Raw genomic sequence first — 26,292 nt, 5'->3', positions numbered from 1 at the left:
CCGGGAATCGAACCCGCGACCAAGTAGCTTCTTAGCCCTGGTCAAATATTTCGTGGTTATATCCGACACCGCGTCCGTCTGTCACGGTTTCAGTTTCGTTATAAGAGAATAAATATCGTGGAAATACAACGCGACCAATTGCATTTAGTTCGCTATAGCCGATAATTCGCTATATCAGTGTTCCTTACAACCAGGGTCGACTGTAGTCTGGTCTGGTTGTCCAGAAAACGGCAGCCGCAGGAGGAAAACGATGACTCTGCGTTCAATACGACAGCTTCACTAGCATAGAAACAAACCCCTCCTTCTAATCCGCATGCTTTCCCAGACGGGTCGTATACATCGCGAAAAGAAGAGGTGGTGCTGATGATGCTGATGATGATAATCGCACCGCTGGACATGTTCCATTCCAACAGCTAGGGAGAAGGTGGCGCCACTACACGCATCGACTCATGACTGTACAGAGCTGGGCGTCGATTAAAAATTTTAATCACATTAGTCGGCAGGCATAATTGATTAATTGATCAGCTAATCGATTGATTAAACTTCTAACTGATTATTCATCGGGTAATCAATAGGTTAATTTCTTAATTGATCGGTTACTTGAGGGGAAGCTAGCTTTCTTGGTGGCCGGGCATCTGCTAGAGCCTGGGCAACGTAGAGCCCTGTAGAAGGAGAAGATGGCATTCGACGTGCCCTGCTGCATGAACTGAATGTGGGTCGACTTCTGTGTCTTCACTGCAAAGCCCTTTCTCTGTAATGACAACTCTTCCAACACCGCCTCTGAGCAGTCCTAAACATAAACCCCTGATCTAAAGTCCGCAAAAGCGGGGATTTTATCTCGACTTGTATTTTCAGGCATTTATCCCGGTATCACAAAAAAAAAAACGATTCATTCCTAATTCGGCGCTACAAAAACGCCAAATAGCACGGGCGCTAAGAACTGCATATTTGATTATGTGGATATATATATATATATATATATATATATATATATATATATATATATATATATATATATATATATATATATATATCAGCATTTCACCTCACACCGTAAACAGGATTTATTTATACAGGGCGCCTGTCCAGAGTTTACCACACGTGATATTTCCCTGTTTCTTCCCCAAATTAAATATACGTCGGTGGCCGGGCGAGAAATCAGGATTAAGTGGCCCGGGCCGCGACAAAGCAAATAAACCTTTCGTCCCAACCCGCAGAGTGTAAACACTGCCGCAAGCTTGGGGCAGCAATACACCATTTGACAAGAAAACGAGGCATAAGCAAGGCGGGAAAAACAAACCAAAAGGGCGCGTTCCCAGCGCCCCTGTGACGGGACGGTAATTGCATCGGTCAGCCGCGTTCAATATTGCAGAGCTTCGCGTCATCGTCGCCAACAAAGGGGCGACACAGCGGCAGGCGGGAGGCGCGCGAACAACTTTATCGGCACCGTAATCGCGCTGGGCGCTGGCGCGGCCCCACCTTATAACTACGTTCGAGCGAGGCCTGCGGAAAACTGCCAGGGGCAGCGAGAGATTTGTTTGGCCCCCGTTTGTCGACTACGTTATTGGCGCTTCCCTGCGCGGCTATTATCCTCGGGCCCAGGGGCGCTACTTTATCGACTCGTCTTTGATAAAGGTTGTTGTCACGCGTGAACTGGCGGGGGAGGGGAGACGGCAAAGAAATGTAGGCGGCAAAATCAATGCCACTAATTCGGACGAATTTAGAGCTACGCATACAGAGACCCGAACGGCGGCGCTGGCATCAGTCGATGCTACGGTCTCGGCTTCAAAGAAGCCGGAAAGGTCCGCCGGCTTCCCTTATTCACACACATTTTCTTATAGACGAAAAACAAACAAACAAAAAACATGACACATCGCTGCGACGTCAGCATTGTTTGTTCCGCTTTACGCAAACTCGCGAAAATGTGCGCACAGGTTTGAAACCGTGTTGAGGGCACTTGTCGGCTGAGAGAGAGAGAGAGAGAGAGAGAGAGAGAGAGAGATTGATTGGCGAGTTTAACCCCAACCTAACATGGACTGGCTACTCCAAACTTTAGAGTAGTTATCAGGTACAATGGTTGCCTGTTTGTGCCAGTCGAAGTTTGCGGCTTGGCAGACGATCGTCGTCTGTTAGCGGCGATAGTCTTGCTTGAAGAGGTAACTTTGATAAACCAGGTGGTGTGTTAAAAATTTAGAGGACATCTATGCACCCTTATGGTGTAGGGAGTACGAAAGCGTTATTGTTTAATTAGGTGTTAGTGCCTCTCTGGGCAGGGTCTCCTCTGCCTGTACTTGTCCACACTCATTCTCAACCGAAGTTGCGGCTTCTTAGATTCAGTGCACGGTCGATTCCTCCACATGGAGCATCATTTATCACAATGACAAATTACGTACCCAGCACAGGTGATCGGTACATAATTTGTGATGTTCAGTAATGGTTAAAGAAAAACAGAATAAATAAGCTCACTTCTCATGCCACCCCTTACTGTAGCTAGGAAGGGACTGAGGTTACTGTTTGTTTCCAGAACCTCTGAAAACAGAACTTTCTTGTTTCATTACTCTCGAGAAAAGGGGTTGTACTTACTCTCCTCAAGACGTTAAGAGAATCGACGTTAATGAGAAACAGACGTTCGTTACTGACTATTATGGTTTGCCCATTAAATGGTTTGCCTGGAATGAAATGATGGCGAGCCTCGCCCTACAATATTTTCAGTAGCGATAAATTCACCCCACATTTTTGTACGTCACTAGTGATGTCACAGCCGACGTCGTGTGGAGGGAATTTAGAAAAATTTCCAAATTTGTGATTTCGTTAATGAAAACAACGTCCGTTAAGGGTAAAATAGAGTTGTGTGCGTCATCAATGGTTTGCTTTTTATTGCGGAAGCAATAAACGGCCCGTCTTCTTGGAGGGTCCGGAAAATCCACAAGCGCGGTCTTCCACAGAGGTTAAATACGGCTACCTACTCTCTTTTCTGGCCAAGAAAACAGCAACAGTTAATTGCAGGTCGGGAGATTTTCTGGTAGCCGTTTCAGATGGTATTGCACCAGAAACACGGGAATGGCCTGGCAGCCATTTAGGATAACATATATTTTCTATTGCCCGGAGGGATGGTTTATCGTATAATTTTGAGGATTTTGTCCGAACCCCAGGTGCACATATCATCAGCATACAGATATGTCCTGATTCTGGCGTGAGGGAGAAACTTTGAGGCAGATGCGTCATAGAGCGAATGGTGTGGGAACCAGCACGCACGTTGAGGAACACACAGCGCGATGGAATGCTTGGTCATGCCATCTTCTTTGACGGGCATATAGACATGCCGTTGGTGCAGGTAACCATTGAACTAGGTATCCTCATGGCCTCTCATCCACGCCTACGCGTCTCCCCTTGAACTGTTTCTTGAGGAACACTTTGAGATGCTCCGCTATATCAAGAAAAGTTACTGTAAAAACGTTAATTTCGAACTTTTCTGACAAATACGTACCACCAAGGCGACGATTTTGTTCTCAGAATTTTTACATTTCTGGCGAAAAGGAATCTTTCTTCTCAAAGTCAGTCAAAGTGTTCCAGCCTAAACTTTCCGATTCGCTGCAGCTTAATACAGCGATTTATGATTAACCCTCCCCATCAACAGCTGATGCCACAAACCGTTTCGGACAAGCAAACTGCAGCATCTTCGGTTTACGCAAAAGCTACGACAGCACAGTCTAGACACACCTTTTTAGGATTCCTAATCGACCAACACTGAAACTTAAAAAAAAAAAAACAGGTTTGGGCATTAAAAGCATTCTTTTTAAAGTAAAAAAATACAGCGTGACAGAAACAGTCTCTAAATGCGTAAACAAGGTGTAAGAAGAAAGTTCTCATGTACAACGGCGGCGATGTCAGGCTTGCTAATGGCAGGGCAAGGTTTCTTAAAAGGCCAGCAATGGAGATGTTGACAAGAAGGTTACGATGTAAGAAAAAGTGACAGCCCATCTCCTGTCACTAGCCTACCTGTAGCGTAGGAAGGTCGGATGCAATTTAGGGCACACGCTCATGTCGTTTTTCCGAAGTCGGGTCAGCAGGTTTATACCATAATTTTGATCCCGAAAAAAAGACGTACTTCACAGAGCATAGAACAAGGTCTTGTGATGAAGAGTGTGACATTACTGGCAATAAAGAATTCTCATGCACATTCGAGATTAGCGCACCCAAGGAGCGACTGGTTTATAACGGGAATTGTAGGCTGTAGCCAGCTGAACCCGAATAATTTAAATATGCCCCCTTTCTTGGACGGGGATCACATTTCGTCTCTTCTAGAGTTTATCAAATTTCCGCTTCGGCATAACAGGGGTGTTGGGGGCCTTGAATCGAACTCCTGACCTTATGTTGATCTTATATTCTTAGCCTTTAACCCTTCGGGGTGCACAAATGAATCTTACCAACGTTAGCGTCGATCGCTCGTGTCACTTGCCGTGTAGTTCTAACAATGTAATCATTCATAGTACAATCCACATAAGCGAAAACCTCTTGAATGTAGTGGCTGATTAAACGTCGCGTGATTTGAAGCTTTGCCAGAATTATCTCGATCACTGCGAACCTTCGTGGATTCTAAGTCCCAAAGTGATATTCTAATATCCAGAATTTTCACGTAAGCGGTCAATATCACCTGCCAATTTTGCATTAAACAGCTAAAACGTTTTGCCCCCTTTATTATACAACAGATAAGTTCCCATAGTTTTGGTGACAGGTCCGCAGTCCTGTAGATCCTCTGCCCCTAGAGGTTTTAAAAGTTGTGGAACTAGCCACTGTAACTGCTTACAAATCACAAGTAATTTGGGCTTATGTCTGTGAGGTAGAATAAAGGATGTTCACCTTGCAACTACCCATTCTAAAAAAAATTATATTACATAGAAGTTTTACTGCAATGGACAATACAGAGTTCAGGTCAGGTCAGGGCCGAAACGCATACCGAATAGTAAACGAAGGACATAACTAACAATTTGTTTGCTTTACCACAAGTTCATGAAAGAAAACAGTTATTTCCTTCCGAACAACACCCGTGAGCGAAACACTGCGTGCCCAAAATAACCAAACACTCATCATAGAACCCTGTAGTAAGAAGAAACATCCCAAAAGAATAATAATGTGAAAATATTCCGGAAGTACAGGAGGGTTATTACGCACACTCATAATGAAAAATTATACCGCATACGCGCACTTAATGGACTCGTAATGACCCACATATATCTATCTGGGTAGTTCCCATTCCCAATGACTGCCTGAGAAGCACTCCTCTCCCCCCCCCCCCCCCTCACACACACACATACAAAAAAGAAAGAAACAAGAAACGCAGCAATGATTCCATTTCTCCGAAACGCCTCTCTGCCCGAACCCAAGTTTTAAAAAGCGTTGCCTTGCCGTAATGGTGTTTCTCAGATATTGCTGTGAAATTTGTATTTTCGCTTTTTGTGGCAGCCTAAGAATTCGGTTTTGATGCCTAGTACACAGCATTACTCTTAGCTTGTTTTCTTTTAAGTGCAGAGCACTTAGGGGCTCGCCTTGTCATCGTAGCTTACTCTGGACCCAAGTAGAGCCACACGGCGTTCCGTCGTAGCGGCCTTCGTCGCGGCGTAACCCAGAGGCTTCGAAAGCGAAGCGATTTATATAGTCATAAGCGCTCGAAGCTTGTGAACTGCTGGCACTTGTCATGCATCTCCCCGTTGTTTAGCGCAAAAAAAAAAAAAAAAAATTGCAGGTACAGTTGAGGCAAAATATACGCAATTTACCGGCAGCACCCGCGTTCATTTAGCTAGGAACGCTCGTTGGGATGGTTTTTACGATATTAAGGGAAGGAAAAGTGGCAGTGCAACGCCGCCACGTGCGGGAGGAAAAGTAAGCACCAAAAGAACAGACCTCCCGCTGGTGCACCTCCAGGGAGGGGGCGCGTGAGCACTGCGAAGGCGGGAAATTTGAATTGCATTGGGTGGCACCAGTGAGCGGATAACGGCGCTGCAGCCCATTATGGCGAATCACTCGCTGCACTTCCGACAGCTTTCAAATTAAGTGGAACGGCTTTAATTTTTTTGTAAAACGGTCAGCATTATGAACGACGTGCACACGCCATGTTCCTTTAATACGAAGGGCACGTACAATCTGCAGTGTCTGAGATCGTTGGAAGACAGCACTCCAGAAGAGATAAAAAAAGCACAATCTTGCCGTGTACTCCCCCCTTTAACCATAGAGAAAGTACAAAAAAAAATTACTCCCACCTCCCCTCGCGGGAACTCCTGTGTAGATGCGACGCATAGGGGGTTCCGTTGTTGTTTCCGTTAGGATGATTCTTCCATCGCGTGAAACGTGCCGTGAACCCCCTGCCGCGGCTATGACGCAACGTGTCGCGGCTATGACGCAACACAATCCAACACAATCCACTTTTTATCCAATCCAATCCAAATCCAAATCCAATCCAATCCAATCCAAGCCAATACAATCCAATCGAATCCAATCCAATAACCCTCGCCAGAGAGTGTTCGCTATCGGAGAGCAGAGGGGGTGAGCGGCGGAGAGCGCAGCTCGTGCGGCGAGGAGAATGGGGGAGGGGTGTGGACGGACAACAACAACGCCGTATGGAGGGACAAGGCGAGTGAATGAGATGCAGTCGCATCTAAAAATAGAGTAGCGAGAAAAAAGTTCAAATCGAACACATAAGCGCGTAGCGCCGCATGTTTCAAGTCGCTCCTTGACTCGGACAGAAAGACACGTGCATCGAAAATGTACCCTGGATATGCTGACACAGTCGCGCTCCCCGTCGGAGAATATTTACTGGCATTCGCACGGAGGCATTGAGATCGGCGAGCAAAGTTCTGTTCCTTCGCAGTGAAGTCTGAGCGGTAGGGACATCTTGAAAAAAATGAGTCGGCTGGGAAGGTTGTTGGGCGGTCGAATCCTGAGGAGCTTTTCTTTGTGCTTGCTTCCGTGGTGTAAACAAAAGCCGTTGCAGAGATAAAAGACCACCACGGGAATGGAGTACGAATAAGAAGCGCACGTCAATGTCTTGTTGACAGTGGAGTTATCACTCGGAGAAGGCGTATGAAGAAACAAAGACAGTCATTTTGGAAGTTGGGCAGGGAAGCAAGATTTGTGGCTGCAGGAAAGAACGACGAATAGCATCAGACCGGATTCGCTGCCTCCGGTAGGCGCTTGTTGCGGCATTTGCAAATGTCATGGTAAATGTCAGAGACGCACGCGAGGCAGGAAAATGTCAAGACTGAAGTTGGAAGTTGGAATGGGAGGTGGATATTGCGGTCGTTGTTTTAGCTGCTTGACTGTGTAATTACGGGAATGTTTTTTGAGAGATTATCAGCAAATCTTTTCCTTCAATAAAGTCTGCGCCCCGTAGAAGTGAATGCCCCATTATTTACACGACTGATGCCATTCAATTCTAAAGAATGTGAGAATGCTGAGTGTAAGCATGCCTAACCTAATAACTCACTCACTCACCAACTCACCCACTCCCCCATTCAGTGAGTGAGTGAGTGAGTGAGTGAGTCAGTTAGTCAGACAGTCAGTCAATAACTCAACTACTGATTCGACTACTCACTCACCCACTCACCCACCCACAAACCCAGTCGGTCGGTCGGTCGGTAAGTCAATCAATCAATCAATCAATCAATCAATCAATCAATCAATCAATCAATCAATCAATCAATCAATCAATCAATCAATCAATCAATCAATCAATCAATCAATCAATCAATCAATCAATCAATCAATCAATCAATCAATCAATCAATCAATCAATCAATCAATCAATCAATCAATCAATCAATCAATCAATCAATCAATCAATCAATCAATCAATCAATCAATCAATCAATCAATCAATCAATCAATCAATCAATCAATCAATCAATCAATCAATCAATCAATCAATCAATCAATCAATCAATCAATCAATCAATCAATCAATCAATCAATCAATCAATCAATCAATCAATCAATCAATCAATCAATCAATCAATCAATCAATCAATCAATCAATCAATCAATCAATCAATCAATCAATCAATCAATCAATCAATCAATCAATCAATCAATCAATCAATCAATCAATCAATCAATCAATCAATCAATCAATCAATCAATCAATCAATCAATCAATCAATCAATCAATTCAAAAATACGCATTGTGATCCCCGTACTTATAAACGTAACTTGCTGAAAATCATAAAAGCAGCCACGACACAGTTAAAAAATGAGCAACAAACGTCGCTCTTGTCGAAGCTGATACATAATCTTTTAAGGCCGTTTTTCATTACACAGCTGTCGCCTTACCTTATCGCAAGGGCTGTAGACAAAAAGACATTTGCGACTGCGAGTGTCTACAGCTTTACGTCTGCAGAACACCGCGAAAGGAGTATTGTTTGGCATACAGGGCCGCGCACAAAATCTCTCAGCTCCCGTGTCAACTTACACGCCGGCAATATCCCCACAGCCCGCGACGGCGGCTCGGCGTCTTGTTTCGACATCGCAGATCGAAGACGTTCTCCGCCTGCCAGATGCGCTCGTTCTCAGGCGCCCGAGAGAGCGCACGTTCTCTGCTTTTATTCCCACGGCCTCTTTCGTAAGTAATCGGCCGTTAGTTGCAACACCTTATATCCGGATTTCTAGAAGAGGGAACACGAGGTTAAGTTGATGCCTCTACTTGGGGCGGTAGATTACTGAATAAATGCGTTTGAGTCTTGCGCACGAGGCGCCAGTATACAGATATTACTCGCGAAATACCCTTAGAAGGGCCGAACGCTTTTCAAACTTCTCGGTGGTTGCGCGCGTGGACACTTTTGCAACAATTCGGAGAAAAAAAAAAAAAAACGGAAGCCGCGATTCGGGCAGTTATATAGCACATAGCATATACATAGTTGAGTTGTCATTGTCGCATTTTCTTTTCAGGCTATTTTGGACTGACTTGATTGCAGACATAGCCGTCAATGTACCGTATTTGCTCGAGTCTAAGCACCGCCTTTTTTCCACGATCGCGATTCCAAAAGTGCTTAGATTAAAAAAACCTAAATTACCCTCCTGCCACCACTTTTTTTGCGGCCGTATCTCGATGAGATGGGTGCAAGGAATGATGTTTTATGTGGCAAACATTCAAAAGAAAAAGAAATAGCAGTGGCTCAGCTCGGCTATGCCAGGATATACGTAACGTGAGAAAAGGTTCAGCGGGTCATTCTTAGCTTTCCTGGTTGTCTAGGATTAGCTTGATTATCATGCTTACTGCTGCTTCAATGACACACAAGCGGTATACGCATTATGCGACACATGCATATTTACCAAGCGGCTCCCGCGCAGCGTCACCAATCGCCCCAGAGCTAAGCTGGTTCCACAGGTGCACGCCGGTGTTGCTGCGGCGCACGACCCATGGGTTCCACACCCGGCGACCCCTCGCACGATCATCAAGTGGACCGGGCCGCCACGTGCGGAACGGAGGTCGGCGAAGACGCTGGGCGCGTGGGGTGTGTGAGAGACGCCGGTCAGCGAGCAACTTTCTGTGCGCCGTGCGCCGTCGCTGCTTACGTCAGATACTCCCCCTCACTACCATTCGAGTCCGTTGGACCGCTTTGGCCGCCGCTCTCAGCATCCCCCAGCAGGTCGTCTTCTGTTCCGTTAAAGTAATGTGTAACTTTATAAATTATATATATAAATGAAAAACTTTATAAATGAAAAACTTTATAAATTACTTGGCCACAACGGCAACTCGGGCCCGCTTCCACGCGTCCGAAACCCCCCTTTCGATGGTTGCTTACAAAAGGGGGTGCTTAGATTCGAATGCAAACTTTTTCTGAGGTTTTTTTTTTTTCCGAAAGTAGGGGAGGATGCTTAGAATCGGGCGTGGGGGGGTGCTTAGAATACCGAAAGTACGGTATTTATCTGTAATGTATTCTTGCGCAAATCTATGTGAATTTTGAAGGTACCGTCATGGACAAATGGAATTCGACCACGAAAATGTCAATTGGAACACACGTAACTGAAAAATGCTGTTCGAGGAGGTCAAATAATGGCGCGCTGTTGGTATATTTGTAAACCCATATTTCCAAACTTTGTTGCTGTTATTAAGCCCCGCGTCAATTTGACCTACATGAAAAGAAATTGCGCTACTTGTGTGTTCCGGCTCATACGGTCGTGTTCCCATTTCATTTGTCCATGACTACATGCTGACCGTTTTTCCTATTTCTTGCTCGTTAAGCGACAAAAATTTGTCGGGCGTAACTTGAGCATGCTTTCTAGCTTTGAAAGCGAAACCCTTAAACTCTATTGTGACAGGTACCTTTTATTTACACGTCCTCCCGTCGACACAGCAGCCATGCTCTTTTAACATCTTTCATTTATCCTAATTGTCCTGAATCCACCTCAGTTTAGCTAAGCCATCTTACTTCAGCCGAACCTATTTTATTCAAATTTCATCATAATCAACAACCTCTTAGGTCTATTGCAGGGCGAATGCCTTTCCTAGAGTCACTAAATAAGCTACGCTAAAGAGTACCTCCACTTCATGCACCCGGAAGCGTCTGGGGCCAGTTTGTTTCTGGCGTGCAGTGTTGCCATCTCTCCCAAGGAAACCACCGCCGGTTGTGACGGGCAGAATGTGACTGGCCGCTCCTGCGTCCGCACAGCAGAGAGAGAGAGAGAGAGAGAGGAGGGGCGCCCAGAAACAAAATGGCTGCGGCCATATGTAAACAAATATCACGTGGTGCCGACCGACAAATGAAAATCCTGGCGGCCCATAACAATGAGACAAAAGAGTGCCGATACTCTAAAAGCCTTTACTTAGTGACGCTAGCCTCTCCCATTGACCTTCACCCGCTCCTGTTCTGCGCTGGCCGAGTCTATTCCTTGCCTTCGCATTGTCTTATTTCGTCCCGTCACGTCCCGGGATGTTGGTTTTAGGGTTTTATATTTTAACACGAAAGTGTTTTTTGCCGGGATACACCAAGATTTCACTGACGTGACAGTAACAGAAATGACGCCACTACACCTTTGCCGAAGCGACCCGCCAGCAGGCCGTCGTTCGCGAAGCACACCCACAAGACAGCCGCCGACCCGCAAATCATGCTCAGGTGCAGATTTCGCTGCACATTTCACTGTCGTGTTTCACCGGTTCCTATGACAGAGGAATCAACCACGGTATTTTGCCAACACAATTTACACACCGCATCAATATAGTAACATCTGAAAACGAAAATAAAGATGACTAAGATGAAGACAAAAAAAAAATACTAGGATATTGTTTGGGGGCAGGCTCTATCTCGTTAGCTTGTTACTGACGGCGTGTAACGCCCTTCGAAAAATATTTCCTGTTACACTACTGTAGCCAACTAGTTCGTATCACCTAATCGTGTTACATCGGTCTGCAACCGATCCGTTGCCCCTAACAGCTTCGTCGTTCGTAAACCTTGCCGGCAAAACGAAATAGCGAGCGGAGAGCAGAGAACCGCGGGCTGCCGATTTATACGAACAGTCTCAGTAAAGGCCTTGCTCATTTTGATACCTGCAGATGGATATAAATAAAGATAGACACAGATAGGGCCAGAGAGAGAGAGAGAGAGAGAGAGAGAGAGAGAGAGAGAGAGAGAGAGAGAGAGAGAGAGAGAGAGAGAGAGAGAGAGAGAGAGAGAGAGAGAGAGAGAGAGAGAGAGAGAGAGAGAGAGAGAGAGAGAGAGAGAGAGAGAGAGAGAGAGAGAGAGAGAGAGAGATCATCTAAAGGTCGGCCGAGGAATTCGGGAAGAAAGGGCATAAGGTCGTGCCATTTCCCGAAAACTTTGTTGATCCCATTCAGCATGATTACGTGGACGCCGCCGTGCAGGGCGAAGCGCGATCAAGCGGGAAACAGGGCATGGCGCTCGTCTGGGCGTGAGGTTGTCTCCTCGCTTCGGGAGACCCCAGTGCGAACGCCGGTGGGAGCAGCGGCGCCAGGACTGAGTGGATTGTCGATGCATGACTTGGCCGCGTGCAGCTGCCGTGAAAAGGCCCACATCCGGAGGCAGCGGCCCGATCACGCCGCTTGCTGAGGCGGAGGAGTACGACAGCCGCCCAGCCTGCGGGACTATTTGTTTACGCGCACGCTTTACGAGGGCGTGCAGAAGCGCGCTTCTGCTAACTGCACGTCCCCGTTTGTCCCGTTACGATAGCGTTCAGGCTTAGAAACGGCGGAAACCGACGAGTACACGCAGGAAACGTCGAAAAAGGTTAGCGCAAGACAGCTAGAATGATTGGCTTCGCTTTGGTGCCTCGGAACGGAGGGGCGGGGAGGAGAATTCACCCTACATTTCGCGGTGCCCTTATTACCTCACAGCACGCGCATGCTCAGTGAAATGCGTATTTGAATTTTCGAAACACTCGCGTCCTTTGCAGTTCTGCCGAACCCTGCATTGGTGTACTATATACTAATCAGGAACCAGGTGCCTTAACATTCTGCAGTGAAAGATTCACCTCAGATGTCGACGGGAACAATTGATGTCTCTTTCGAACGCCTTGATAAGATTATCATTAGTGACAAGTGTCCGCAATTTGATTCAAGCTAATTTTTTTCAAACGAAAAAAGTACGCCCCCAAATTTAAAAAAAAATTTATTTTATAGGCGTTGCGCACTAAAATGCTTAACGTGTTACAAATTCACGTTTGCTGTCTCTTCAAACGTGTCATAATCGAAGACGGTGTGGCTTGTTCAGCACGCTGGCTATCTAAAACAAAATTAAGTTGTTTCCCCCCTTTTGTTATGAGTAAGATTAGCAGCTCGACGCGAAGAGACCCGAGTTATAAACCGCGGACAGCTTGTCTTTTTGAACCAGCCTTTTGACAATTGTGTTGCGAAGCAACACGCCTGTACTAAAGCGACGAATGTAGTCCGTAGCTCCAAGTATTGTCCCGAGTTCATCGTGGTCATAATTTTGCAATGATAGCTGTAGTGTTGACATTTCGCGGAATTTGGGATGATAGTAGCGCAACCTAAAATGCTAAAAAGTTTCGGTTATGCTTAAAGCAATTTACAAGTGAGGAGTTTTGAGGTACTTCATACGCATTCCGCCGGCTAGATGCGAGTCGGCTGTGGTGACGGACACTTCCAAAAAGGCACGCTGGGGAAAATACTTGCAATAAATTAGCTATGTTGAAACCAGCGCAAAAAGCGGCGGACTGCTGGGCAGCTAAAGCATGCATTGTGCGCCCAGTACCAACAGCAGTGCGCATCAGAACTTCTTGTTTACGTGTATTTCGTAACTTTCATTGTTAACCGCGCCATTATTGCTGTTGTTAAATGATGATGATAAATCCTTCTATTAGGAAGGGGAGGACCGAAGGTCGCTGGAGGGGGAAGAGGGGGAACAGGGAGGGAGGTAGACGCCCCCTAAATCACGCTCGCTAGGCCACTGTAAACGCCAAACTGGGCTAAGGTCACCAGGTGTTAAACAGATGTGCATTACATTTAAGCGCAAATAGCTCGTTTGGCAAGCTTATAAGCCCAGCCTAATTTGCGTTTGCCTTTGCCGGCCTCAGCCAATCGCTGAGCTGGTCGTCTATGACATCATAGGTTCTGTTGCGGGAAATGAGCTAGTGGGTCGCATGACCATTTCCCGCTTTTCTAATTATGTAGCCTATTTGAGCGAAGCGTGCGTTAAAAGTGGTGTCAGTGTGATTCCAACGAGGCAATCTTTTGAATGAACCCAACTTGTGTTTTGTCTGCATGTCCCCTTTAAGGCGTACCGCGGAGGAGGAAACCTCGGTCTATCGGTGGGCGAAAGCGACACAGGCATAGTATGACCGAGTGTAACCAATCTTCGCCCAAACCGCTCAGTGCGTTTGATCGGGAACGAGATTCTGGTTATCGCGTATCGTGCCTCTGCGATGTCGATGTTATATGTAGCAGCACCCTGGGCACTGTAGTGAAATATGGCTGCGCACCGCAAGCGTCAGTTACCCGAAGAGGCGATGTAGTGCTTAGTATAGCAGCTGCATCAGGCACTGACTCCACGGGACTGAAAGCATTGCTATGTGCGAAACCTACAAAGCCGTGGAAGTCTGAAGAAACGCGAATCAACCCAATACCCTCCCGATATGACTGCGAAGTGGTTTCTGAGTTCTCGCTGCGTGTTTTTTGTGATTGAGTGGAGGCCTTCATATTGTTGTCGCTTTTGTTTTTTCTCTTTTTAAATTGTCTCCAGAGTACTTTGTTTCAGTAAGGCGTTTTTAATAGCGAAGCTGTTTAGCAAATCGTAATTTTTCCTTCCGCAGTTAAAAAACTAAGAAAATTTCCAGCGACCGTGCGGGCGTACCTCGCGACGACCGCCCAACGTCCCCGGACACCTTTGTCAAGCCAAGCTTACCCGCTTAGGAAGACTGGCCACGATTGGCAAAAAACCCAAAAAACTCCTGCCTTCGCCGCAATCACGGCAATACTTGCTCGGAAGGAGAAAGACACGCCATAGCGTACGCCCCTCCAAGGTGACGTCCAATGATTATCACTTCCAAAAAAATGAAGGAAGCCCACACTTATAGCAACAATGATGGAGTAAAGGTCATCGCAGCAGCGACGAAGAAGCAAATCGGCTGCAATCGACCTTCGTGATGGTCGTGAAGGTTGCGTACAGCTTCACTACCTCCAAGTCTTACGCGTTAGTGTGAGCTTCCTTCATCTCGTAAGTAATAAAACACGAAGCCAGATAGAATTAGCAATAAATTGGTAGTAAGTAGTCACACATATTTATCTTTTTTTTTAGTTTGCGCATAAAAAACTAGAGATCCGTCCGTCTATCGACAAGAAGTATCGACTTCGTCTGCCTACTTCCACGTTCCAAATAGCGTGAACGTCTAATTTTCTTGCTTTTGTATCCTTGAAATGCTACCCCGATACCACCGCAATCCCATTCGCAGATGTGTTGCTTCAGAAAACGTGGCCATATGGGTGTCTTGCATTGGTTCTATTGACAAATGCTGTTGTACCAAGAAAGGAACTATAAATAAGTTTTACTATTTTGCATGACGTCCTAACGCTTGTCACAATACATGGTGCTCGGATGGCAAAAGTAAGATAGCCTTCGCACGGAAATCTTAAGAATGGTGCATTCACACTCTAGCTTCATCGCCTCTATCAGAGCATCTGGGAAAACGTTTCGCGATGAGTTACGCCCAATAAAAAGAGATTTAACTAGTTTGCACAACCAGTGGACGGGTTATTCGATTCGCAGAAGCAAACAGACACGATCGCACGTTTACCGATGAATACCAGAAAGGATAGGCAGGAAATAGTTAAATCGCCTTGCTAAAGGACCGCAGACTTTTTAAAACAGCGCTTTCGTTGTTTCCACGACTCGAAAGTTAGCGAAATTGTTTGAGGGCTCATAGCATGTTCAGCAACCTACTTGAATTTATTTTGTGCACAATAATATCTAGTGCTCCTTCTATAATTTGGAGTCATACCTTTGTTAAAAATAATGCCACCATCATGACTAGAAGTCTACCGAACAAACTTATGCGAGATTTTAGAGGTACGATTCAAACGCGAAGTCAGTGTAACAGTTGCAGCGCCGTTCCGACTGCTCTGTCATTTATAAATCTCTGTTCCTCTAGCAAATAGCACCAACTAAATAACTACAATCAATAAGCGGCCTCATTCCTTTAAAAGGCACAGCAGACATACTATTAGTGCGGACCGGAAAATAGCGCTATACCCCGAAGACGGTGATAGTGCACGCCTACGCTGCAGGCTTGCTGTTATTATTTTTGCTGTTCTGTTCTGACTGCCTGCCTAGAGATTCACCGACGGCTGAATGGCTCGTCGATGCGAGACCGGCTGCTCACGCACCCGCCGTAAAAGAGGCATCTGGAGCCAACGGCCCGGGCCTCGAGGGACCCTTAATGAGGAACGCACGGGCCCGCGTCGCTTCTCGTTCGGGACCATTGAGTTCCTCCTTGCAGGTCTCTCGCAAACGAGCGCTCCTCGAATAGTCTGGATCATTTCAAACCTTCGAACGGTGTGCCGCAAGGTCGGCCTCTGCTGCCAGTGCTGTTCCCCTGGTAGTGACGTCACGCCGCCAGTGCATTCTCGTGGCAGTGACGTAACGTTCGGTTCAGCCAGTACGATGCGGCCTAACGGATTTTTTTTCTGGGCCTATTTAGTACTCGGCTTTGGATCCGTTAAAGAACTGCCTTCAGTGCCGCTTCGCGCGTTCAGAGGAACGGAACGAAACGGTTTTTTTTAAGTAACGGTGTATAGGCGGTGGCTTTAGTAGAAATTACGTCGAAACGTGGATAACTTTTAATGACCGCCGGACAAATATAAACGTTTCGCAGGAGTTCCGGTGACTAGGAAATGGCGAAGGGTACACCTAAAAGTTTTAAGAGACGCTCGTAAACATCCCAAATCGTTTTGTGTTTGAAACACGGCTTTATCTACCGCCGCTAATTTATCTTGTGTGTTGATAAACTTGAGCAAAAGCAACACTTCATACAACCTTTTACTCAAAAGGCAACAAACTATCTTTGTTGAAAACATTTTAATCGTTACAAGAATGTTTGCATCATGTCTGGATGGTGCCTTTGAGAGGCTTAAATTAGTCCGGCACACCAGCAAATGAGGAACACTGTGCCTACTTGAACTTTGCTGACAACATCGTACCATTAAGTGGGTTCGGAAAATATTTCGGCAAGTATGGTGATCGTGGGCTTTCACGTACGGAAGCTGCACCCGGGCCATAAGGCGCGCAGTTGTGAGAGCTCCTGATTAATTTCGAGCATCTGGGGATCTTAGCGTGCGCCGAAATGATGACACACGCACGTTTGCGCTTTTAGATGGGCGCAAATAGAAACCCTAAAAAATTTAAAGTAATGCAAAAAATCCAAGCATTGACGTTGGCCTTCAGCAGACTTATGAAATACTAAATGAGGGTTATTTACTTGGAATATTTCAAACATTCAAGCCGCAACCCTGAACGCGCGCACTGGTACTGAAGGCAGTTCCTTAGCGGCTTCAAAGCCGAATACGAAATACGCCCAAAAAAAGAAAGCTGTTAGGCCACATCGTATTGGCTGAATCAAACGTTACGTGTCGTCACTGCCAGGGGAACAGCACTGGCAGCAGAGGCGGACCTTGCGGCATATCATTGGAAGGTTTGAAATGATTCAGACTATTCGAGGAGCGCTCAAAGGCGAGAGACCTGCAAGGTGGAACTCAATGGTCCCGAAAGAGACGCAAACTTGAGGGCACGTATTGTGCTAGAGTTGAACCGCATTATAACGAACACTGATATAGCGAATTATCGGCTATACTGAACTTAATAGAATACTTTGTTTGTCACGCGTCATTTCAGTGACAGTTATTCTTGTAAAAAAAAAACCAAAACAGCAAGGGCATCGGGATATCGGCTGCATTGAATGAATATTTGTCTCGCTCTAGGCACAAACTAGAAAGTAAGCATAAAGTAAGGAAAGTGAAAAAAAAAAACGAAAATATCTCACCGGCATTTTTTTCAAATCATCTCAACATATGAGGGAAAGCTTCGTTGTTCGACGGGAAAGCTCGTTTGTCTGATCTCATTAAGCGTTCTTATGTTCCGGTCTATTTAGTTTAAAATGTCACCAGGAGACATGTATACGTTACGTCGTTTATAGTGGGATCGAAGCCGGGAATAATGCATTTTGTATCTAGGATTTTTGGGCGAGCCAGATTGCCGCATTGTCAGAGTCGATTTTCACCTGTACTGTTACAAGGAATATCGGATATAGGAAGCTGATTTACTGCACCGGTACTGCTTCGTCATAACGAGACTCGGCTGTATTTCTGACCCCAAATACGCAGCATCATCTTTGCGCGTGGAGTACCGTTGGCAGCACTAGGACGAAAGCCTTAAGTGCCTCAACTAACGCGAAAACTGACCGTTGTTGTAGTCGTCATCATCTTTAGGATGATCGGTGTTAGAGGAGTACTGACACAAAATGTTAAAAGCTGGGATAGTTATGTAAACGTCTTCCTTTTTTCTGGAAATATCTCCCAGCAAGTTCCACCAGAAACCGTTCGGTATAACATATGGCCGCGAACCATGCATTAGGTTTGTTTATTTGTGCTTTGCTTTTGCCGCCCGGCTGCAGCCGTCTGTGTTATCGGTGTTGTCTGGGTGGCACGGGAGGCGCGTGTTCCGTTCTTTCTTTCTGTGCCGCATGTGTTATCTCTTCTGATAGGGAGAGCGTTCCGAACTAGCGTGAACCGACTAGAATAATTTTCTATGATCTAGAGTGTTCTGGATGCGATTAGACTGCTCGAGAAGCCCTCTCGCCGAGAGATAAATGACCACTAAGCAGACGCCGCGGCATTCGACTCACCGCCGCTCGCCTGCGCAAGTCACTTTGTTGGCTGCTGCTTCGCCGCCTCCATATTCTTTGAGTTGTTAGGGGAGCGCAAGTTCGCTCCAATAAACTTGTTTTCCTTGAAGACAACTGCGTCGTCTTTGACTACGTGACAATATTTTAAAGCCATTTTAATCTTTTCCCGTACGGGAAAGCGCACAACGGATACACTTTCGCAACGGGCATCAGCATGACGCCATCCGCTCCTCCTAGCCCTAAACTGTCGACGCAAGGGCCCCCGTGACGTGGCAAACGCGCTGGCTGCGGTTGGTGCATGCGTTTCCTCCGTGTAACGCGCGCATTGGGGATGAGATTTTTTTTTTGGCTAGTACTTGTTTGTCTTTTTCTACTCGAAAAACAGCATGAAGGGGAAAATATAGGTTTACTAATAACAGTTTTTAAAAACAGTCTTTTTTGGTTTATTACTGAACTTTCTTCTCTAGTGGCGCGCCACTGCTGTCGAGGCTACTCATTTTTCCGCTGAATAAGCTCCCGAACCTCCGTTAGCCGCCAGATGTCATTCGCCTCAAATGTAATTTAGTATATTCGTGTAGCGCCGAATGAATGACATTTAGACCGAATGACATTTCCTCTAAATGTCATTAGATCTGCCGTGTGACAGAGGCATAAGTGTGCTAACCACTGCGCTATCCCGGCTCCACGCTGTAGTATGGAGCGAGAGTTTAATCCGCGCCGCGTGACAGGTGAACGTGACAGTGTGTGCCTAGAAAAGGTGCACGCTGAGGAGAGTCTTTCTGTCAGGGTAATTCACTTCCGAAATTCGAAGAAATTGAAGCGATTAGAGATGCGAAAACGCGATGCGGCGACGGAGAATTCTTTGATAATCGCTGGTTTTCGCCTTAAAATCACGCGAGCAGATGTAAGTGCCCTAGGATTTTTTTCTCCATCTCCGAGCATGGGGACTACGAGGCAATCCTTATCCTGATAAGACAACGAGGGCGATTGCCGTTTATCAGTGCGGACGCACTCGCGTGTTATGGTCCTTCACCTAAGCCCTCTCTGTGGCCAATTTACTGGTGTCCCACTCCACGGGCAACAACCGGGGCACACACTCACAACGGATACGGTGACTGGACTGCTTTCAAGAAAGCCATGAACTCCGCTTTTAAAATGAAAATAAAACACTTTCACGTTAAAATATAAAACCCGAAAACGAACAACCCTAAGTATAACGTGCTCGTTAATACTAAAGGTTGCTTCTCCGCAAGAATACCCTGTTTGCAAGGGTGCACCCTTGACAGGCCACTTATTGCTTCGTTGAACTGGCGCCATTTCCGTGACGGATATGACGTGATTGAAATATTTGTGTGCCCGGAAATAAAACACTTTCGTGTTAAAAAGGCCTATGATTACTGAACTCGCTAATGCGAAATTCGTGAGCAGTGCGAACTGCAGGATCCCTTCGTGCAGTGTCCAGAGCGAACTGCAGGAAGGGATTGCGTTATCGGCGAACGCATGGCGGCGCGCGCTACTCTGCTGTTAACTCGCAGCGCGTCGCCGTTTCCGAACATGTTGCTGTAAGCCGTGTTTGAACCTCCCGCGCAAATATCACGTAGTTCGGATGAGCCTCGCAACGAGGATCGCGACGAAGGGCTGATGTACGTGCAGCACACAGCGCGTGCTGGCTTCTGTGGCATGGCCTCGGCATACTGTTCTCCCCCTCCCACTTTCGCCATACTTTCATCCTACGCTTTCTTGTGGGCTCATATTCGCCGGCCTGTTCACTCTATGAGTAATCTCGTAGCACGTCGCTGCCGGGGGTCGTTTCGTGCCGCCTCGCAATACTGTCCTCCTCCTCACACTTTCGCCACACTTTCCTCCATCGTTTTCCTTCTGTCTTCGGTGTTCTCTTCGCCCGTTCAGTTACGATGCCGGCGACGCCGTCAAACCACAGTGGTGGACGCTTAAGTGCGGCACACTAGAAGCTGCATGGGTGGCGCTGCCAGCTTTATATTGCTGTGACTCTACATGGCCAGCAAAAGAGCACGAAACAATTAAAAGAAGTTCGTTGGAGTTTCCTAACCATTTTTTTTTATTACTCGGTGTACGTCACAAGTTCAGATACAAGACTTGTCGCCAGGTACCACGCTAAAGTTACTAACATCATCAGACGACGTAATGTTATTTCGAAACTTTATTTGTTCGTTTTTATTCCGTTGTTTAGGCACATCTTCACGTTGTTTACACTATTCCAGCATTCCCGCGTAAAACATTAACGTTCAAGTTCACATTGTATCCGACGGCACAAAAAATATATCAGCTACAGCGTCCGGTATCTGAAACAACCGGTCCAAACAATGGCGTCTTTTTAAGGATAACTGTGTCATGCGACAGTTTCCGACGCTCCTGCTCGAAGCAACCACCCGTCTGCGTAAATCTTCAGTAGAAGCCGCACACAGGTTGGCCTCATTTTTACAGGAGATGGTAAGACTGAAAACGCTGGGAGGTATTCAGAGCCATTTTTACCTTGAATATACTGGCACTGCGCATAAGTTTAGACTTCACTCATGGGCGTTGCTGCCGATCGCCGTTTTTTTAACTTGCTCTCCCTGCTTATTCCCGAAAGATCAACTGAGCGCATTCCCGTAGTTCCTGTACTTCTGCAGCGCAACCTATGCAGACTGGAAAGAGGCAAGGCGCCAACTACGGCTTCCTCCAGTGTGGCCACGCGCACTCTGAGAAATTGCGCTTCGCTCCGCTGGGAAGCTCCCCGTCGAAGACATTCATCAGCGTTCTACGACTATGACATACGATGTCCAACAACGAAATGGGTTTTCGTGTTTTCGGAAGGACCTTTGGGACGTTATGGCGGAGAATATGTGATGTCGGAGTCGCCCTCCTTGCGAGAGTATAGCGAAAAAGAGCCGATGACAATGAACTGGCTTACCTGGACCAGCTGAAAAAACTGGGACGCCTTCGCGATGGGGTCGGTGACGGCGTTGCATGCTGCCCCGAACAGCACGAGCTTCTTTGGCCGCTTGTCGATCATGTCGAACAGGGCTTTCATGCCAACCGCTGGGTCACACTGCATAAACAGAGCAGGGAGGGGGAGAATTTGTCAGTTGGACGTGCTTATGTCCTGCATTCGAACGAAAAGACTGCGTAACACTCACGCGACGTAATGAGAAATGACCGTGCGGTGCTAAAATTCCGGCGAGAGCGAGGCAAAATGACTGCTCGTTCATCAATATTGTCACGTAGCCAAAGACGACGCCGCTCTTGAAGGAAAAACAAGTTTAACGGAGCAAACTTGTGCTCATCTAACAAATCAAATACACAGGCGGCGAAGCAGCAGTCATCAAGTGACGTGCGCAGGCGAGTGTCGCAAAATTAAATGCCGCGGTGTCAGCTTTGCGGGTATTTATCTCTCGGCGCGAGTGTTTCTCGAACCATGGAATTGCGTGGAGAACACTGTATATCGAAGAAGATTAGTCTAGCCTAGCGACGTTAGGGCGAAACGCTGTCCCTATCAAATACGATAACCCGTGCGGCATAAAAAATAAAGAATGGAACAAGCGCTTCACTTAACACACAGATAGCAAAGCCCGGCGCTGCGGGGTAGCAAAAACAAAAAATAAATAAACAAACCAAATACATGGTTCGTGTGAATATACTTGGGCCAACGCATTACGTTAGGCGAGCGTAAACTCTTAAGCGCATTTCATAACAACCTTGCGTCGGCTGGGTGAGCGAGCGCTTCAGATAGCGTGATATGGCACCTCGCTGCCCGCTCATCTGAAGCCAGGTCACCAAAGTACGGAAACTTCCCTCCTCTCTCGGCCAACTTCGCTTCCCTCTCCGCAAGCTGCTACTTCGGCCGGAGGGAGGAGAGAGGAACCACCACTTCCCAATCGTATTTATCGGCGGACATTGCTTGCGTTGCTCGTTTTTTTTTTTTTTTCGCCGTAAAGCGTTGTCCCCCGGAAATCCTGTGTCCGCCACTGATAAGCACAGAACATCGCAGCTACTGTAGCCGCACTGTAAAGTTGTATCTCCATCGCACAATGATCAACACACGGCAAGATCAGTCAGTACGTCCATAGGACGTACAGAAACAGCAGCGAAGGGTCTCTCTCCGCTGGTAACAAACGACGTTCTTAGTACGAAAAAGTTGTTCCTTCTTAAAGACTATAGTCTTTCTTGGGCTACTTAAACGCGGAATATTTGCTCTGTACGTCTTGAAAGGATAAATTTTTATCAAAAAATCTTAGTATCAATGATACAACGTAACAACCAGAAACAATTAAACAAGTGCAGCGCCGGTTACTACAAAACTAATAGAGCGCGAAGGCTGCAAGTAACAGACACTTACAGAAACATATAAAAAGCTTCAAGTTGATTGTAGACAAAAGATTGTGACTCGGTTCAGCCACCCGGCCAAAGTGAAACAAAAGCTGCGCAATAGTCTTATATACCCACAGCCAAATCCGGTGGCAATGGTCGTATTGGTCAACATTTTTGAATAAGAACAGGATATTACGCAAATGTAAGGCAGGAAATCAGTGCATAAGTGATATTTCCAGTGTTTTTTTATTAAAAAATAAATGGATGCTTGGTTTTTGTGATAGAAAATTGAAATACTACATAAATTGCAGAAAACCGTCGCCTGCTGTTGCCTGCGCTCCTGGCGGCATTTAAGAAACCATACGGCAACAGCAACGAAAGTTTTCACTTGATAGGTTCCACGTTCCGCTTGAAATGCTCGTGGAGTAAGGCAACGTAGTTGTGTCGTAGCGTGCCTCGATTCACGCGTGTCTCCGTCGCTCGGCAGCGCTGGAATCGAGGCACCCGAAATGGAGCAGTGGAACGCGGGGCATTTAAGTTGACTGGAGCAGGTTTCTAGCGTGTTATCATGGGAGGAACGAGACGGGAGAGGAACAGCATGAGAGGTGAGCGGGAAAGAGAAAGGAGGCATTTACTTGGCGGGGGCGCCAGTAGACTGTCGTCTTCCGTCGACATTTGCAAGGAAAGGAGCAGATATGCCGCCATTTTTTTCCTTCGATTTTGATAGGAATTTTAACCCTTCGGTAGTACAATATTTAGTTTGGACGGCCATGGCGGTTTGCTAATGCTGTTGTTTCGACTATGGCGGGATGACGCCAGTTCCGGGTGCGGCTAGTGGTCACGTTTCGCGAGTATGGACACGCCGAAATCAGGGAATGCTAACCTAATAACACTGCCATGCTCTAACAGAGCTCTCACAGAATTTAATCCAAGATTAAAAAAAAAAAAAGATTGGGGGGTGGGGGACATAAGTGTGCCCGTCGACGAGGAGTAGCGCCTGTGGGCGACTGTTCGGAAATGACAGCTCCGTATTTCTAAAACGAATTACTGCATTCGAAACGAGGGACGAACGTCTTCACATATTGTGGCACATCACGCGATCCACTTCCTTTGAGCTCGCCGCGAAGGGAACCACTCTCCGTGCCAACTAGACATCAGTCGAAGTTTTTTGAAAGCCGTTCATGAGCGAATTTTAAAACAGCGCCCCATTGTTGCGCCATCTGCTTCGGCTTTAATGATTCCTTTTTATTTGCGCGTCTGGCTGGGTGGGATGGCGCAATAGGTTAAGCGAAGAAGGCTGACTCCGCCACAAGAGAATAAATCTTATTTCAAAAAGTGCGCGCGACACAAGACCGCCGAGATAACTCCAAGTCTTAGTTTGGAAGAGGCGAACTTTTCTTTCTCATGCCGTCTGAAAAGCACGGGTAATTCTTTTGTCAAAAAACTCGCAAGCGTTGCCGGAACCTCGACGTCAATCCTTAGGAAATGTTCGGACTGGAATACCTGAAGAAACATTCAGGGTGGTTTTTCTTTCAAGTCATAGCGTATTTCGTATTCAAGGAAGGGTATAGTCGGCTCGTAAATGCAAAAAATTATTGCTGGGCTGTCAGTCGGAGTTCAGGTCAGATGCAGTTGTTTTTGTATTCTGAAGAAGCTTGCTATTCAGCATAATACGGGGTTCATTTCGCAACCATTTTAGCATCGCTGACCCCCTTCACCCACCTGCCGCAGTGGCTGAGCGGTTAAGGCGTTGTGCTTCTGAGCACGAGACGCGGGTTCAATTCCCGGCCGCGGCAGCCGATTTTCTGATGGAAGCGAAAAGCACAAACGCCCGTGTGCACGAGACTTCGGCGCACGTTAAAGATCCCCAGGTGGTCAACATTAATCCGGAGCCCTCCACACCGAGCGCCTCATCGCCTGCGTCGCGCCGGCGCGTTAAACCCTACAATCAATCAATCAATCAATCAATCAATCAATCAATCAATCAATCAATCAATCAATCAATCAATCAATCAATCAATCAATCAATCAATCAATCAATCAATCAATCAATCAATCAATCAATCAATCAATCAATCAATCAATCAATCAATCAATCAATCAATCAATCAATCAATCAATCAATCAATCAATCAATCAATCAATCAATCAATCAATCAATCAATCAATCAATCAATCAATCAATCAATCAATCAATCAATCAATCAATCAATCAATCAATCAATCAATCAATCAATCAATCAATCAATCAATCAATCAATCAATCAATCAATCAATCAATCAATCAATCAATCAATCAATCAATCAATCAATCAATCAGTCCCCTTCACTCGTGCACCACCATTGTGTGGCCTCCCACGGCTTCCTCAACTCGTGTATTTTTTGCCTCGTTTCTTAACCCAACAAGGCCTACCACACACTCTGCGCATGCGCGCTTTGAGTGCCTGCCTTGGGGTTCGGCTTCACATCAGTCACCTGCCCTCCTCCAGCGTGTTTGCATACATTTATAGTATGGCTTCGGCCGCTACTATGCGTGAGAAGAAGAAGAAAATACTTTATTTTCACAAGGATCCCCTAGTCCGGAGCTCCCGGGATAGCCAACGGGGCCTTATCTGGGCGTTCAATGAGTGAGCGCTTTGTTAAATGATATCTTCTTTGGTATCTTTGGCTAACAGGTATTTGGTTCGGGAAGAGGCCGCAATTTCACATTTTTAAAGCTAGTGTTTAAAGCGGTGCAATTACACTTACGCGGCGCGTAGTGGATGGGTGGAGATTAATTCAGACCACGTTAGGATTTTTGGCTTACGTCGAAAACATCACCAGTTCGTGTCTCACCTGCACTAATACCGATAAATACAACAAAAAACCCGTTTGAATCAATGTTAAAGTTGTTGGAAGTGCAAAGAAGTGATTCACCATAATGGGCTGTAGCGCCGTTATTCGCTCACTGCCACCACCCAATGGCATTCAAATTTCCCGCCTTCGCAGTGCTCGCGCGGCCCCTGCCTGAAACTGCGCCAGCGGGAGTTCTGCTCTTTTTGTGCTTGCTTTTCCTCCCGCACGTTCCGGCGTTGCACTGACACTTTTCCTTCCCTTAATATCGTAAAAACCATCCCAAGGAGCGTTCCTAACTAAGTGAACGCGGGCGCTGCCAGTTAATTACGTAAATTTTGCCTCAAATGTACCTACAGTTTTCTTTGCGCTAAACAACGGGGAGTTGTATGACAACCGCCAGCGGTTCAATAGTTTTGAACGCTTATGACTATATAAACCGCTTGGCTTTCGAAGCCTCTGGGGTACGCCGCGACGACAGCCGCTACGACGGAACGCTATGTGCCTCTACTTGGGTCCAGCGAGTGCGCTACGACAACAAGGCAAGCCCCTAAAGTGCTCTGCACTTAAAAGACAAGGCTGGCGCACCCACAACCTTGTGACAGTACCCCCTACTTTAGCTGCTGAGCCGTTGTAGGTTAACTTGTAAAAATTTGACAATCATAAAGGAAGAGGACGGAGAGTAAAATCAATTTATTCCTATTGTACTGTCAGCCCTGGATTAGGGTTTGACTCGGGAATCGGCAGAGGAACAGACAAGGAATGCAATAAAGT

At 46.4% G+C, this 26,292-nt stretch overlaps 1 protein-coding gene across 1 annotated transcript in view; it reads right to left on the bottom strand.

Annotated features, from left to right (window-relative positions):
* Positions 1-26,292, bottom strand: part of LOC144163045 (gamma-aminobutyric acid type B receptor subunit 2-like) — a 376,861-nt gene that overhangs the window by 139,556 nt on the left and 211,013 nt on the right. The window contains exon 2 of the mRNA XM_077693831.1: positions 21,290-21,427. Coding sequence (XP_077549957.1) covers positions 21,290-21,427 — 138 coding nt within the window. The remainder of the gene's footprint in view (positions 1-21,289; positions 21,428-26,292) is intronic.

Source organism: Haemaphysalis longicornis, unplaced genomic scaffold (genome assembly GCF_048455015.1).
Source record: "Haemaphysalis longicornis isolate Haplotype H1 unplaced genomic scaffold, Haemaphysalis longicornis Haplotype H1 scaffold_12, whole genome shotgun sequence".
Taxonomy (NCBI): Eukaryota; Metazoa; Arthropoda; class Arachnida; order Ixodida; family Ixodidae; genus Haemaphysalis; species Haemaphysalis longicornis.
The sequence above is the reverse complement of the archived record's forward strand: the minus strand, read 5'-3'. Positions and strand labels throughout refer to the sequence as shown.